At 37.1% G+C, this 18324-nt stretch overlaps 1 protein-coding gene across 1 annotated transcript; it reads left to right on the forward strand.

Moving 5' to 3' along the window:
- The first annotated feature begins 1142 nt into the window (after window positions 1–1142).
- LOC136851057 (trichohyalin-like) lies at window positions 1143–3164 on the forward strand. Its single transcript, XM_067125027.1, has one exon. The coding sequence runs from the start codon at window positions 1143–1145 to the stop codon at window positions 3162–3164; it is 2022 nt and encodes a 673-aa protein (XP_066981128.1).
- The last annotated feature ends 15160 nt before the right edge of the window (window positions 3165–18324 follow it).

Here is an 18324-nt window from a genome sequence, read left to right on the forward strand (position 1 = left end):
GATAAGAAATACAGTTATTAGAAAAGGAAATAAAAGATAAATGAGTAAATTAATATATCAATAAATAAAAATATAAATAAACTAGTAAAAAGGAATGAATTGTTTTAGGAGACTCTGGTTATAGATACAATCATAGACAATCAATGACTTTTACCATTTAGTTGTCAGGGTTTAATATATATATATATAGTATATATATATATATATATATATATATATATATATATATATATATATATACATATATTATATTGTAAATAACCGTCTTTGAAGAAAGATTTCTTTTACTGAACTAAGGAGATATTTTTTCTTAAGTAAATTGGGAAAAAAAAGACACTTTGCAGCATGTTTTGTCTGTATGAAAAATCACCAGCTATTGTAAAATCACCAAAAACAATTAATGCAAAAAATATGTTGAATTTTATTCATATTTCTCCTGAAGTTCCTCAAAGATATAGGAAAAGTCCACTCGAGGCTTTCCACGTCCTCGATTTTAAAGGAAGATGATTTACTTTTCTTTGTGAATTTTCTGTATGTTTCGATCTAAAGAGACATTTTATTAATGAAAAAGGGTGAAAGGATCGAAGAAAAAGGAAAATATTACTCAAAAGAATAACTACGAGTAATGTGCTTTTCTTTTGTACATCATTTCTCTCTCCGCGATTCCCTGAAGAGGCCAGCTTCATCATCATTCCCTATCGCTTGGAGACACAGACTCTCACCTTCACCATCACGGGAAAACAAGAGAAATAAAAGTCTACTCGGAGCTCCTGCGGAGCCTGAAAACAGTTGGTCCTCTATGAAGCCTCCTGCAGAGCCTGAAGGCAGTTGGACTCTCTCTGAAGCCTCCTCCGGAGCCTGGAGGCCCTTGGTCTTCTCTGAGGCCTCCTGCGAAACTTGAAGACACTTTGTTCTCTCTGAAGCCTCCTGCAGAACCTGAAGACAGCCAGTTTCTTTCCGAAGCCTCCTGCAGAACCTGAAGGCCCTTGGTCTTCTCTGAGGCCTCCTGCGAAACTTGAAGACACTTTGTTCTCTCTGAAGCCTCCTGCAGAACCTGAAGAAAGCCAGTTTCTCTCTGAGGCGTAGTGTCTGTTTTGAAAAGTAACCATAGCAAAAGGCACAGAAAAGTCATAACCGTTAATATGAATTCTAAGAATTTGTTTAACACAGTTGTTTCTTTATTTGGACGATTTGATCGCTATATTTGTTCTTTTGTGGCCCCAACTCCAACGAGAGTTGGGGAGTATAATTTATTTGGACGATTTAATCGTTATATTTGTTCTTTTGTGGACCCAACTCCAAGAGTTGAGGATTATAATGATATAAATTGCTCGGTGCGAGTGTTTGGCCCGCTAGGAAAATGGAAACTGGAGAAGAAAATCAGGAAGTTACAGTTGTTGTTGACGACACAAATATCGGCAATCGGTAACGATCCAGAGATGGCTACCCTGAAGGACCACTTAAATTTACACCTACAGAAGCTCCATCAGGCCCAGAAGAAGACTGAGATGAAGGCGACGTACAAAGAGACTAAAAACTGTTGGTGCCGACTCGAACACTACCCGGAAATGCCCCGCAAAACAACACCAGCCCCACTGGAAGAACCTCTGCTTTTCAGTTCATGCGAGGAGTCTCTGACGGAAACGACGAGAGAGCGCCATCCAATAGGAGGAATGTTTGATGACGAATTTGAGGAAAAAATTAATTTCAAGAAGAAGGACACCAAACATCCAGAGGCTTCTAAGGAAAGACAGGACTTAGAATATGAAACACAGGAGTCTTGTAAAATGTACCACTTTGAGAAGGAAGCAGAGGCGTCAGCAGAAAGACTGGAGTTTCAGAAGAACACTGTGGACAGAACGAGACAAGAACTGGACACTTTCGGAAAAGAAAAAGACGCCCTTGAAATGGACAAGAAAGCCCTGGCCAAAGAGAAAGAAGTCTTCTACGAGGAAAGAGAAGATCTGAGGAGGCAAGGGATCAAGTTCCAGAGAGATGCTGATGAACTCCAGGAAATGTTGTGCGAATGCAATGTTGCAAAAATTCGTCTTGAAGAAAGGCAACAGGAAATGATGAAGGCTGAAGAGGATTTCTTGATTAGGAAAGAAGCCTTAGAAAGGGAAAGAGTAGCATTTGAAAAGGAAAAGGAAAAGGCCAAAGATGAAGAGAGGGCCGCCCTCTCGAGGGAATGGCAGGCTGTAGGAAATGCAAAAAATGAGTTGCACCAGGAGAAACAAAAATTACAAGAGGAAAGGGCCGCCTTCAACAAGGAGAAGGAAGCATTTGACATGAATGCGAAGGACTCCCTCACAGGCAAAGAAGAGCAGGATGACAAGAGGGAAGCCCAGAACTGCACAGCTGGCCCAGTGAACCGCTTTAGACCTGAGCGGACATGTGGAGATGGATTCCTGGAAGCATTCAAAGAGAAAATGAATGCTAATTTCAATGATACAATGAATTCCTGGGAAAAGAACCTTCGGGAAAAGATGAGGCTTAGAAAACAAATGCAGTTGGACATTCTTCGAAAAGAAAAGGAGAGTCTTCTAATGAGCGAGACTCAGAAAAGAAAGGAACACGAGGACACTGTTGATCGGCTGAGGGAAATGAATGAGAAGCATAAAGAGCTTATCGAAAATTTGGAAAAAGAAAAGGTTAGTCTTCTGAATGAAGTTGAGCATCTGAAAAAGGAAAACTATAGTTTTGCACAGGAAGTTCAAAACCTGAAAAAAGACCACGAAAATGCTGACAGGAATCAGGAGAGCATCACACATGTTCAAGAGGAGGAGCTGGAACTCCTGAGGAAAGAAAACTCAAGTCTTAGGGACAAAGTTGAGACCATGCAAAAAGAAGTAAAAGTTTTCCGGGAGCAATTGCTAGACGTGGTGAAGGAACTAGCAAATGAGCAAGAGGATGAAAGTGAAGTTGAGTACACTGATGAGGAGCAGTGGGTAAGTGACCTTGAAATAGAAAACATGACAGGGGAAACGGAAACTGAGCTCAGTACCAACAAGGAACAGCGGGTGATTTGCCTCGATTCTGAGCCACCAACACCTTTGGAAATGACCTACGACGACGACCGTGTAAGTCTTCCACGCGAGGAGATAGAGTCGTTCGCGAATGCAAGGGTCATCCAAGAACCGGTTGTTGATGAAACGGAATTGTAGTGAACAGGCTGATGGCCAAGCTCAAAACCCGTCCTTTGGAGAAACGTGATTGGAAGGTTTCGTCGAGTGACTCAAGGAAAGAGTATCCGGATGTTTTCGGAGACATTCTCGGAGGCTTGCCTGCCAGGGTACGCTGTTCCAGCCATCGTAAGTCCGGGACAAAGACCCGGATAAGGCCCCAAATCTAAGAGTGCTAGGCTACCCTGCTTCTTCAAAAGCAGTCTTTGGGTTGTCAAGCAACTGTTCGGCCATAAGTGTTTCTCCAGGGGGTAACTGTTTCCCCCAACAGTCACTTCCCTAGGAAACACTCCTGGCTGAATAGTTGACTGTTTACCCACTAGGTGGCTGCTATGCTTCTTCAGAAGCAGTTTTGGGCAAACAGGCATTTGGCCAGAAGTGTTCCCCAGGAGGGTGACTGTTTCCCCCAACAGTCACCTCCCTGAGGAAACACCACTGGCTGCACAATTGGCTGTTTGCCCAATAAGGTGGCTACCCTGCTTCTTCAGAAGCAGTTTTGGGCAAACAGGCAAGTGGCCAGAAGTGTTTCCCCAGGAGGGTAACTGTTTCCCCCAACAGTCACCTCCCTGAGGAAACACTCCTGGCTGCACAATTGACTGTTTGCCCATTAGGTGGCTACCCTACTTCTTCAGAAGCAGTCTTGGGCAAACTGGCAACTGTTTAGCCAGAAGTGTTTCCCCAGGTGAGTAAACTGTTTTGTGATCACTTCCCTGGGGAAACACTCCTGGCTGAACAGTTGACTGTTTGCCTGTGAGGTGGCTGCCATGCTTCCTCAGAAGCAGTCTTGGGCAAACTGGCAACTGTTTAGCCAGAAGTGTTTCACCAGGTGAGTAACTGTTTCCCCCGACAGTCACTTCCCTGGGGAAACACTCCTGGCTGAACAGTTGACTGTTTGCCTGTGAGGTGGCTGCCATGCTTCCTCAGAAGCAGTCTTGGGCAAACAGGCAACTGTTTGTAGACAACTCTTCCCACCAGGTTTGGGGAAACACTCCTGGCTAAACAGTTGGCGCTTTGCCTGTGAGGAGGCCCCCTCTGTGAAGCAGTCCCTGCAACAGGCAACTTTTTGGCCAGAGGTGTTTCCTGGGACAACTGTTCCACCAACAGTTGGCTCTTGGGGAAACACTCTTGGCTACAGTTACCTGTGAGTAGCTGCATGCTTCCTCCAGAAGCAGTCTTGGGTAAACAGGCAACTTTATGGCAGTGTGTTTTAGACAACTGTAGGACAACAGTTGGCTCTTCCCCTGGCAAACAGTTGGCTCTTTGAGGAGGCTTTATGCTCTCACAGAAGCAGTCCTGACTGTTTGCCTTACAGAGAGTGTTTCTCAGGGACAACTGTTCACCAACAATAATTTCTCTGGGGAAACACACCTGGCTGAACAGCTGATTTGCCTCTTGGCTGCTATGGTCTTGGGTAAACAGGCAAAATTTTTTGTCTTTTTGGCCAGAAACACTCCTTGGCTGAACAATTGACGGTGATCAGAGAAAAGGCTATGCTTACTCTCTTGGTAAAATAGGGCTAGAAGTGTTTCTCTTAGGGACAACTGTTCCCACCAACAGTTGGCTCTTTGGGGAAACACTCCTGGCTGAGCAGTTGACTGTTTGCCTGTGAGGAGGCTGCCATGCTTCCTCAGAAGCAGTCTTGGGTAAACAGGCAACTTTTTGGCCAGAAGTGTTTCCCCTTAGGGACAACTGTTCCCACCAACAGTTGGCTCTTTGGGGAAACACTCCTGGCTGAACAGTTGACGGTTTGCCTGTGAGGAGGCCCCCTCAGAAGCAGTCTTGTCAACAGGTATCCTGGCCAGGTGTTTCCTTTTAGGGACAACTGTGTCCCACCAACAGTGGCCTGGGGAAATACCCTGGCTGAGCAGTTGATTTGCCTTCCTGTGATGCTTCCTCAGAAGCAGTCTTGCAACCAGGCAACGTGGCCAAAGTCATTTCCACTTAGGGACAACTGTTCCCACCAACAGTTGGCTCTTTGGGGAAACACTCCTGCCTAATCAACTGATGGTTTTGCCTGTGAGGAGGCTGCCATGCTTCCTCAGAAGCAGTCTTGGGTAAACAGGCAACTTTTTGGCCAGAAGTGTTTCCCCAGGGACAACTGTTCCCACCAACAGTTGGCTCTCTTAAAAACACTTGGCCAAACAACCGATGGTTTTCCTGTGAGAGGCTGCCATGCTTCCTCAGAAGCAGTCTTGGGTAAACAGGCAACTTTTTTGTGAAGTATTTCCCTTTAAGGACAACTATTTCCCACCAACAGTTGGCTCTCTGAGAACACATTCTTGGCTGAAGGCCGCCAGCTGACAGGTTTCAGCGTTTCCCTGTGAGAAGCTGCCATGCTTCCTCCAGAAAACACCCTGGCAATCTTATTGGTAAAAAGGCAACTTTTTGGCCAATATTTTTGTGTTTCCACTTAGGGACAACTGTTCCCACTACCAGTTGGCTCTCTGGGGAAACACTCTTGTCTGGGAACAGTTGACAGTTTTACCCATGGGAAAACTGCCACATGCTTCAGTAGCAGTCTTGGTAAACAGGCAACTTTTTGGCCAAGTGTTTCCCTTAGGGACAGCTGTTCCCACCAACAGCTGGCTCTTTGGGAACACTCACTGGCTGAACAAAGACAGTTTTGCCACTGAAGAGCTGCCATGCTTCCCTCAGAAACAGTCTTGGGTAAACAGGCAACTTTTTGTCAGTGTTTCCCTTAGGGACAACTGTTCCTTCCAACAATTGGCTCTCTTAGGAAACACTCCTGGCTGAACAGTTAACGGTTTGCCTATGAGGTGGCTTCCATGTTTCTACAGAAGCAGTCTTGGGTAAACAGGCAACTTTTTGGCCAGAAGTGTTTCCCCTTAGGGACAAGTATTCCCTCCGACAGTTGGCTCTCTGGGGAAACACTCCTGGATGAACAGTTGATAGTTTTGACTGTGAGGAGGCTGCCATGCTTCCTCAGAAGCAGTCTTGTGTAAGCAGGCTACTTTTTGGTCAAACCGTCAGCTGTTCAGCCAGGAGTGCTTCCCTAAAGAGCCAACTGTTGGTGGGAAACAGTTGGAACACTTCTGGCAAAAATTTGCCTGTTTACCCTAAGACTGGAAAACATGGAAGCACCTCATAGGCAAACTGTTAACTGTTCAGCCAGGAGTGTTTCCTAAGAGAGCCAATTGTTGGAGGGAACAGTTGTCCCTAAGGGGAAACACTGGACAAAAAGTTGCCTGTTTACCCAAGACTGCTTCTGAGGAAGCATGGCAGCCTCCTCACAGGCAAACCGTCAACTGTTCAGCCAGGAGTGTTTCCCCAAAGAGCCAACCGTTGGTGGGAACAGTTGTCCCTGGGAAACTTCGGGTTGTGTTTAACCAAGACTGCTTTTGAAGAAACATGGCAGACTTCTCACAGGCAAACCGTCAACTGCTCAGCCAGGAGTGTTTCCCCAGTGAGCCAACTGTCGGTGGGAATACTTGTCCCTAAGGCCAAAAAGTTGCTCGTTTTCTAAGACTGCTTCTGAGGAAGCATTCCTCAATAGGCAAACTGTCAACTGTCGAGTTAGCCCAAAGAGCCAACCGTTGGTGGGGAACACCCCAAGGGGAAACACTTCTGCCAAAAAGCTGCCTTCTAACCAAGACTGCTTGGAAGAAACATGGCAGACTAGGCCAACTGCTCAGCCAGGCAAGCCACAGTCAAAAGTTGCTGTTCAAGACCAGTAGTGTTTCCCCTGTTCAGCCAGAGGCCAAGGGCCAACTGTTGATGGGAACAGTTGTACCTAAGGGGAAACACTTCTGGCCAAAAAGTTGCCTGTTTATTGTAAAATTACTGGACGGTGCTGACTCTTGTTCGGATTGTAGAAGCTTTACAATATTTAAGGAAAGTCCCCCACGCGTACTCTATAGAGAGATGGTGGCTTTCGATTATGAATGAAGGATAAAATTGTTTAAAGAAAAATGCAGAGCTCACCTACAGAGATTATCCGGGAAATGAATATGACTTACCAGTGTGAGTGAAGAGGAAAACTTCAATTCCCATGAGGCATTTTGCCAAATGTGTTTCTTTCAGCAACCGCGGATGTTTGTTCATGGCAAACAGTTATGTATACCGGCAATAATGTGTCACCATGAGGTCTGTAGAGATTGAGGAATGTGGGAGATTACAGATAATGTTATTGAGTCCCTTTTTCGTTTGAAATGGGATTTATCACTTTCTAAGTAATAAACCAGAAATGTTTATACACACACATATATATGTATATATATACATATAAATATTATATTTCTGTCTTTCTTTTATACACAGACACACACACCCAACCCCTCCGCAGTGTCACACAAAAAGTCTACGGGTATTGCTCGTAGCCTTTAGCTGTCAAGTTTGAGCTTCTGTTGACGAAGAAATTTATTCTTTCATTCATTAGACTTGAGTTGAAAAGTAGTGACACTTATTACAAGTGATTTTATTTATATATAGCTTTATTGTGGTGGTTTAACATGGTTGAAAATTTACAGAGAAATTATATAAGAGAGAGAGAGATAGATAGAGAGTAGAGAGAGAGAGAGATATAGAGTATATATATATAGAGATAGAGCATATATATATATATATATATATATATATAATATATATATATAGATATATATATATATATATATATATATATATATATATATATATATATATATATATACATACCTATATATACAGACATATATATATATGTATATATATACATTTTATATATACATACATATATATATATATATACAAATATAATATATATACATATACATATACATATAAACTGTGTTCTATTCCCCCTAGCGTAAAACTAAGGACAGCGTAACCGAACCACTGAAATTCGGCTTAGGAGTCAGGTGTTCTTGCCCCATTCATCTTGCGGTCGGCTTCCATTTATCTCGTGGAAATAGAAACCTCGAGGCGGCGTGAGTAACAGAGGGCAGCTTTTTATCATCCTTAATCCTCCTTATCTTCCTCGGGGTTCACTACGTGCCGGCCTGAAAGAATTTATGTAAAGAATTCCTCGTCATGGATCATAAGTGCTGGAGGAATGTCTGGCATTTTTTTTTTTTATTAAGGTTTTATGAATATGTATTTAGTCCAGTATATGTGCTTGAGTAATTCTGTGTTTGCGTCAGTGTTTAGGTAACTGTGTAACAGGTTGCTTACACGGACAGTTTCTCTTTTTGTTACTAACTCTCTCTCTCTCTCTCTCTCTCTCTCTCTCTCTCTCTCTCTCTCTCTCTCTCAAGCAATAATTTTAACAATCTCTACAAAATATTTCTGTTCAAGTTATTACCATATTCATTTTTTTTCTCTCTCTCTCTCTCTCTCTCTCAAGCAATGTTTTCAATGTCTTTACAAAATAATTTCTCTGTTCGTTATTACCCTATTCATTTTTCTCTCTCTCTCTCCCTCTCTCTCTCTCTCTCAAGCAAGCAAGCAGGCAATGTCTTCAATGTTTTTACAAAATTATTTCTCTTGTCGTTACTACCCTTCCTCTCTCTCTCTCTCTCTCTTCTCTCTCTCTCTCTCTCTCTCTCTCTCTCTCTCTCTCCTCTCTCCACTAATTGTAATGTCTCTAGGAAACCTATTAATCTACTGAAAGGGCGCACATAGAGAAGTCTGACTAAGATTTATCACGAATCCGTAAAATCATCTAATTCTCCCCAAAAGTCACATAATCAAACACAGACTCCGTCTTAAAAGTCACAGTGAATTTTGCTTCACATCTTTACGATATGAATTTCTCCCATTTCAACAATAAACCTCAATTCTTCGAATTGAAGGTCACACACACACACTGTTCATTCGTCTTTCACAGCGAGGAAGACAAAGGCCCATTCAACCCGTTCATATATTTTTCATGCCCTCCGAATAATTTTATGAATCTTCAACAATGGCGTGTGTCTACAATGAGGAACGAGGGTATTTTGATTAGAGGGGACTCTCGCCATGACGTTTGTTCTTTCAGCTTCACCTTTTTCACTCTAGCCATTTCTTTCTGAACTGTTTTTTTTTCTCTTTTCCAGTTCTGACCCGCGATGCCGTTTGAACAAAGCGCGAGCGAACAATAGAATGGTCTGTCCCTTAAGGGAGGTCACTCGTCTAGCTTATGTTGATAGCCGTGAGAAATCTATTTCAAATCATTCAGCAGGCCTCTTAAAGCACACACACACACACACACACAGAGAGAGAGAGAGAGAGAGAGAGAGAGAGAGAGAGGCTAACTCTCTAACAGATTTGAAGCGAACTGGAATCAATGGGGGCTCAGGCAACGGTGAAGTAAAGTACCGAGAAACAATACTAAATCGGAATTCACACGACGGCGCTGACCAATTGCGTGTGGCATGTAGATAAGTTAATTTGTCTGCCGCCGGCGTCAGATGAAGGCAGCCGCTGCCCTGTGAGTGTTATATGCAATGCGTCCCGTGGAATGGCCGCCTCACGATCGACGCGAAATGATGCAGATGTTTCCGGCCTAAAAACATTTCTTTCCGATTCACGTTCATTAATATTGTAGGGATGTATCTTTTCTTTATTTCATGTATAGAAGTAGATTAAAAAGTTACAATTACAAAGAAAAAATCGGAGAAATTTAATCATTTATAGAAGTAGATTAAAAAGTCAGGTTTACAGAGAAAAAAAAATTGCAGAAATTGAAAGACACTAATCTTTTTTAAATAAATTCTTTACAATAAAACATTTGTTCAATTGTGTGTGGCATAACGATTAGCTTACCAATTCAGTATTCAGCATAAACAAAACGTGTTGTCGAACACAGCGTCATGAATAATAAGTTAATAAAGATAAAGACAAATTAATATTACAAAAATAAATTAAATGCACTAAATTAATTTAAATTAAATGAGACCACATTTGCGCTTTCAATTCTTGTTGTTTTAAAATACATATTATTCATTCTTCCATATGGTTCATTTATTCAAAATTTTTGCTTGTTCTTACTGTAAACTAAAAGATATTCATAAACTAAATCACTGCCGATGAGAGATATGTCTCTACAGAAATTGAATCGTCCTCTCTCTCTCTCTCTCTCTCTCTCTCTCTCTCTCTCTCTCTCTCTCTCTCTCGTTGCAAAAGTCTAAAGCAAAATTTTGTGCATCCTAAACAGACAAATAATAATGACAAATCACACTAAATGAAAAAGCAAAAGTTACTCTAATTTCTACAACAAGGCTTAACAGAATCTCAAACACTATTTTTGCCCTCTAATATAGAGTCATAAACTAAACATCAACACTTCCATTTCTATTGTGTAATTAACTTTATATTTTCCTCTATTCATAGAAGCATTTTTCAGTGTTTTCCTTAAATAATGAGGGGCAATACCTCATCTAAATAAGTGATTCTTTGTCATTTTCAACATGCTGCAATATAGGTAAAAATATTACTGAAAACGTAAGGGAAAATTTTTCGCAATGTTTGTTCGCGCAGTTCTCCCACGAGGCCAATATCTATTGTCAAGTTTATTTCCAGAGAAGTTAAGAATTGGGTCAGATGTTAGTACTGTGAACGACCATTGAAATTTATATTTGTTTTTCGTCATTATGGCAAAATATAGTCTTGAGCCTCAGTAAACATCTACCTGTGACATAACCTATATGGAAGAAAATTTAAAATAAATATATATATATATATATATATATATATATATATATATATAATATATATATATATATATATATATATATATAAATATATATATATATATATATATATATATATATATATATATATATATATATATATATAAATGAATATATACATATATATATATGCATATATATATATTATATATATATATATATATAAATGAATATATTCCATATATATATGTCATCGTATGTATGTAGATGTTTATCAATATATATTTTGCCATAATGACGAAAAACAATATAAATTTCATAGTCGTTCACATATATATATACCCATATATATATATATTTATAATATTTATATATACTACATCCAAGTACAAATATGAAAAACAATATATATATATATATATCTCTAAGGAAAATTATTATTATATTATTATTATATATATATTATTATCTATTTCTATTATTCAATGCGTTCCAGAGATGCCACAGGGTTAAAAGAATGTTCAATTTTTTCCTTTCCATAAACAGGATGGAATCAAAGCTAACAGAGAGAGAGAGAGAGAGAGAGAGAGAGAGAGAGAGAGAGAGAGAGAGAGAGAGAAAAGAAGAAGATGTTCATTCAGGCAATGTCATCTGAAGCTGGTGGCCCTTTGTCCTAAAGTTAGCGCCGGACTCAGGAGACAAAGTCAGAGCCGAGAAACTGAGAAGCACCACCACCACCAAGCCTCTGAAATTCACATGGGGGGACGGTGGCGGCGGGCGTTTGCCTCTCGCGAACGGCATGGGAATAAGTTCATTTGCCTCCGGTGCGTCAGAACACGGGAAACCACTTTAGCGCTCTCCTCCTCCCATTCTTGAGACGTCGAAGGGTCGTTTCTCCCGTTCATTTATCAACTTCCAGTTTTTCGATGTTTTATGACTGTCCCCACGTGAATATTGCTTTACCGTCAATGAAATAAAATAATATTGGTTCCTTTTTATGGGGTGGGATATCTTTGATATCCATTCCACGCCACGTGAACCCGTGAAAAAATAATATAACGCGTTTTTACAAATTAGTCATGGTTTGTTATGAGATAAGTCATGTCATCAAAATCATCAGTGTTATGATTAAATGGAGAAAGGATGTTTCCAGCACCAAATAAATAAGATTTAAGCAATGGGACTTCATGAATTATCCGTCCACGTTTTTAAATCTACATAAACTTCTTCGGATTGTTAAATGAGTATGAAATACCCCAGCACTACTTTAAAACAGATACTTAAATTCTCTTACAAAGGGTCAAAAGCTTGAAAATAAATCAGAACTATCAAAAACAAGTCTAATCTCTTCGTACTTTAAACATTTCTCTACTTAAGGCTAAAACAGTCACTCTCGTATTCAAAGAGTTTCAGAGATTTACAAATGAACTCAGTGTGATATCAGTGATCCAGGCAGGTAAAATCTATGGAAACCAGACAACTTTTTAATCGTGTGATATTCAATTTGGCATCCTTTTCTTTATACTGCTTAGCCATATACTGAAACCATACAGTTATGTGTTATATATAAATGTATGTGTATGTATTTATATATATACATACACATATATATATATAATATATATATATATATATATATATATATATATATAATAATAATTAATATACAATATGGCTACACACACACATAAATAAGTGACCAGTAGATTCTACACACACACATACATTATATATATATATATATATATAATATATATATACTATATATATATATATATATAAAATATATATATATATATATATATATATATATATATATACACCCAACTCAAGATATGGCAGAAGTGAATACAATGTTCATTTTTCTCGCCATCTCCCACTGGGTGTTTCCAGGTACCAAGATATTCTTCAGCGCGAGACAGGAAGACCTGGCTGTAGCTCTAAGCTTATCGAATGCTGCCAAACAACTTCGGCTCAAGGATTGAGAGCCCTTAATCCCCTCCATAAATCCTGCATATTGTCGATACCGCTTTCACTAGACGTTAAATGCCGGGGATTTATTCTGTAGATTATTGAGTTCGTTTTCGGAGAGAAGACTCTTTCAGAGGTTCTATGTCTTTTTGTCACTTATAAATAAGATTAGTTGTTTTTTCATTTAATTTTTTAAATAGGGATTTTTCTCTGAACACTTATTGTTTCTTTTTTTTTACTTTAACTGTAAATTTGTGTAATTTCATTTTTTTTATTTAAAATGGGAATTTTTCTATGAACAGTGATTAACGTTGTTTTTAATCAACCTGTAAGTTGGTTTAATTTCATCTTTTCTTATTGTAAATAAGGATTTTTCTTTGAACACATATGTCGGTGTATTTTCATATCTAAAAGGAAAGGTAACTGTAACTGTGTTTATATATATATATATATAATATATATATATATATATATATATATATATATATATATATATACCTATATATATATAATATATATATATATATACACATACCATACATGCATACATACATACATACATACATACATACATACATACTTCCACTGAACATCTAAACCAAGGAATATAATTCCAACGATACTACATTCTCAAGAAGAGAGACAAGCAAGAAATAGTGGCAAGAGATTAAAGCTGATTTTACTGTCATCAAGAAGATCCATCTGAGAACCCAAAAAAAAAAATAAATAAATAAAAGAGTCAGATATGAACCCTTTCAAGGAAACATCACCTTGCCACCAGGAAACCAACGGAATAACATCATTTCCATTTCCAGTGATATGATAAATCTCCGTCCCGGCGTAACACATAATACAAAGACCCAGCTGTGAACACGCGCCTTGAATAAGAGAACAACAGCACCTGAGGAATGGCATCGGGAAATGAAGACGATGATGTATTACGCAAGTGTCAGGCAGAAGACTCGTATTAAAAGGACACAGTGGAATTAGAATGCCTTACTCTGTGATGATACGGGACTCGTTCTCCGTTGTTTACGTGAACTGCAGAATATATGCTACTAGTCTCGATCGCTCCTGAAGTTCCTGATTCCGATTGTAATAGGAAAGTAGTCAAACTGAAACAAAGAAACGCTGATATCCGAAGTTCGAAATTGAAAAGTAGAGTCATCAGACACTCTAACGATGTGTTCGTTAGTATTTAAAATTCGGACATAAATACACACACACATATAAATATGTATATATATATATATATATATATATATATATATATATATATATATATATATATATATATATATATATATATATATATATATACATATATACATAAACGTAAAAAACATAAACTCAAAAAAATAAAAGATAGAACACAGTGCTGAAAAATCTGCAAAGCAGACCAAAAGTATAGTTTTAATCACTTCCTCTTCAAATGGCTAATTATTCCTCTTCAAAAAAAAAAAAATGACGTGACCTGAATTTCTTTTATAAGTAGAGTCGTTAATTCCTCTAATTGGCTTAGAACCCCCCCAGTGCTTCACTTATACCCTTTTGAAAGATACAGGTAGAATTTTATTGAAATGGAAGTTGGGGACATAATTAGCTACGCGTAGAATCACTGTTATATACCTCTCCCGTCTATATTTTTTATCTCGAATTAGGAAATGTCAGGTATCCTTGAATTCCGAATAAAAAAGCACATACAAACATATTCTTTTTTTATTTATCCAAGGAAAAAACTTTGGGGTAAATATAATATTATTGCTTATTATGCAAGAAATCTACTGCATTAAAGTAGAAACATAATTTCCTTTTTGCTGCAATATCCCAGCAACTTCTCTTGGCTCTTTAATGCAAATACGGTCACATTCCTGTATTTATTTATCTAATAAGACCCAAAGATGGAGGAACATAAATTTAGCATTATGAATAGTAATCAAGAAAAACTGTCATTAAAATTGTAATAAAGAGCTAGTTTCATTATATTTTAATAAATATATATTTCGTTATATATATAAATATATATATATATATATATATATATATATATATATATATATATATATATATATATATATATATATATATATATATATTATAGGCCTATGTTTTCGAAAAGGCTTAAAACATGTACATCTCATAATATATCTGGACAACAACCCTTTTAGATTCTATTTTCCAAGCTAATACATTTCTGTTATTATTAGTATTATCATAAATATTGTTACTGGCCTGTACCTGCCAAAGAGCCTTGGTACAATACCGATTCCTGTGTAATAGTGCATATAACTTACATACAATCCCTTTGTTTTATTTCAAAATGAACACAGGGCACCTTGTCACCAGCAGGATGTGAGATTGGCATCAAAGGGAGATACATGGTATTGCTTCCAGAGTTTAGATTAATACCCGGTCACTGTGACCTTAAGATTTAGTAACTCCCGGTCCTTTAAATGCAACTAAATGACTGCAGGATAATGTATTATCGACGTGAATTTAGGTCCATTAGTGTTATTTTCCACTGGAAGCTGATCTCATCTTTCAGTATTTCCTATTATCTTCTGTAACTTCTGTCAAATGAACATCATATTTTTTTTTTTTTTTGAAGATTGAACTACAATTCAGTGGCCCCTGAAGGTTTGTTCCATAAGCATTGGCGTTAATCTTCTGAATAATTATAATAATAATAATAATAATAATAATAATAATAATAATAATAATAATAATAATAATAATAATAATAATTAACGTCTGCCATTTGATGTGCATGATTTGGCCACCATTATTAGTTCAGTTCCAATAATAAAAGTAATATCATGATCTCATTAACAGCATTGAACGAATGGTTAATATAACCTTCCTAGAAAGTGTTAATCTAATCATTCTTAGTACTTTCATAAGAGCCATAATCTAATTTCTTTTATAAATTAATTTTGCCAATATAATCTAACAGCTCCGACCTTATTACTCTTGGCAGCCGCAAAATAATAATTTTTTATCCTCTTTACTTTCCGAGATTCTAAAATTAAATTTTCTCCCAATCTTTTTTTTTTTTTTGCTCCCGTAATTATTGTCGTTAAACCCCAAGGCTTTCTTAATTTATAATCAGGACTACTCTCCATCCACACTGTCCTGAAAAAAAAAACTAAAAACTAATAAACTCTCTTATTTCCCCCTTTAAGCTCTATACCTTCTAATAATCTTTCTCTCACGTTTCAAAATTACATCTGTTTGTAGCCCTATCTGGGAGATTATAATAAAAAAATAACTTACCGCATTTTGAGAAGCATCTACTGCATCAATTTAAGCTTCGTAACTAATAAAATCTCTTATTTCCTCCATTAAACTCTATACTTCCTAATAATCTTTGCATTACTTTTCAAAATTACCTCTATTTTTAGCCCTAACTATCAGATTATAATAAAAAAAACAAATAACGTACCACATTTTGAGAAGAAACTATTACCTCCCTTAAACTCAATACTTTCTAATAATCTTTGCATTACTTTTCAAAATTAGCTCTATTTTTAACCATATCTGTCAGATTATAATAAAAACAATAACTTACCACATTTCGAGAAGAAACAATTGCACCAATTCAAGCTTAGTAACTAATACAATCTCTTATTGCCTCCCTTAAACTCTATACTTTCAAATAACCTTTGCATTACTTTTCAAAATCACCTCTGTTTTTAGCCCTATCTGTCAGATTATAATAAAAAAACAAATAACGTACCACATTTCGAGAAGAAACAATTGCACCAATTTAAGCTTAGCTCCCTAGAAGTTACAAGAGCTCTTTGTTCGCATCAAGTCCTACTTTACAGAGTAAATATTTTTGTTAACCATATTCTCTGTTCTTGAGAGGCCTCCTTTATGTGAGTGAAGACTCGTGCAGTGGGAAAGTTCCTGAAATCAACAGCAGTAGAAACCCGTTGTCTTACTCTCTCTCACTTTTTAGTCAATTGTAATTTTTTTTCTCTCAAATTGGATTATTTGCTTGTTGCTTTTTTTTTTTTTTTAGCCAAGAATGGGTAATTCTCGTCTACTGCCACTGAGTCTATGAACTTTGAGGGTGAGACGATATTTCAGTGAATTAACCAATCTGGAACTCTACACTTCTGTTGACATATTGACATATTGGCGGAGATTATATTTTCCATAAATTTCTAAGTTATATATATATATATATATATATATATATAATATATATATATATATATATATATAATATAATATAGACATATATAAATATATATATATATATATATATATATATATATATATATATATATCTATATATATATATATATATATATAATATATATATATATATATATATATGTAAACTAGTTAAATATATATATATATATATATATATATATATATATATACTTATTTTATATATTTGGTCGTTTAATATATAATTTTATATATATATATATATAAACAAAACTAGTTCTTTATTACTAATTTTAGCTTTGGTCTTTTATTGTTTTTGTAAATTCATATTTAAATTTTGCCTCATCTTTGGGTCTTATTAGATAGAGAAATAAAAATAAATACAGGAATGTGACAGTATTTACATTAAAGACCCCAAGAGACGTTGCTGGAATAATACAGCAAAAAGGAAATTATATTTCTACTTTAACGCAACTGTTTACAAGAAGTATTTTTATATTCCACTAAAAGACGTTGTAGATTTCTTTAAAACAAACAGCAATAAAATCTTTTTATTATTTCAAATTATTGCTTTAAAAGTAAAACGCCAGAACAGCTCTGAAATGGCCTTTCACACGCTGAGTTATTTCCTAAAAGAAGACTAAAAGGACCTTAAACCATCGCGTCAAACTTTACCCAAACCCCACATCTCTCTCTCTCTCTCTCTCTCTCTCTCTCTCTCTCTCTCTCTCTCTCTCTCTCTCTCTCCGCATATTATTACCAAGTGGAAACATGCAAGAGCCTTAGTGAACGACATGCAGACATCCCAATAAAGCCAAGTTTCATCACCGCAGCAGCACGGTGCATGTCAGTTCGAAGCTTAGGGCTTAAATTCCTTCTGGGTGCACAGGCACGTAACCAGTTACTGTCGACAATTACCTTTTGAAGCTGAATGAATCTCCTCATTCCACTGCTGTAGGTGGGGTGGGAACAGGGGAGGGAGGGGAAGGTGGTCTCAAATCTAACTATGGGTTTTCAGGAATGGAAATACAAATCAAGTCCTTTGAAGAGGGTACGGTTTATATATTATTGTGCTAGGTTATGTGCATCGTAAAAGAGTCCTGTAACGATTTTTGTGTACTCTCAACCTCTCTCTCTCTCTCTCTCTCTCTCTCTCTCTCTCTCTCTCTCTCTCTCTCTCTCTCTCTCTCTCTCTCTCTTTCTCCTCATTTTTGTTTGTTGTTAGCACTATGCTTATTATCCATCCTCGACTACAGCCCACACAATATACTGAATACCTCATTGCTATTTCATTGCTCGCTTAGTAATCTAAAAAATAATATTAATTTCTCCTACATCCGTAAATGCAATTAATGTAAAAACTGTCTGAAAAGTAACTTATTCGC

This window comes from Macrobrachium rosenbergii, chromosome 23 (assembly GCF_040412425.1).
Source record: "Macrobrachium rosenbergii isolate ZJJX-2024 chromosome 23, ASM4041242v1, whole genome shotgun sequence".
Classification (NCBI taxonomy): Eukaryota; Metazoa; Arthropoda; class Malacostraca; order Decapoda; family Palaemonidae; genus Macrobrachium; species Macrobrachium rosenbergii.

Bases quoted from the DNA above. Each gene is read 5' to 3' on its own strand.
- LOC136851057 (XM_067125027.1), top strand. From the start codon at position 1,143: ATGAATTCTAAGAATTTGTTTAACACAGTTGTTTCTTTATTTGGACGA.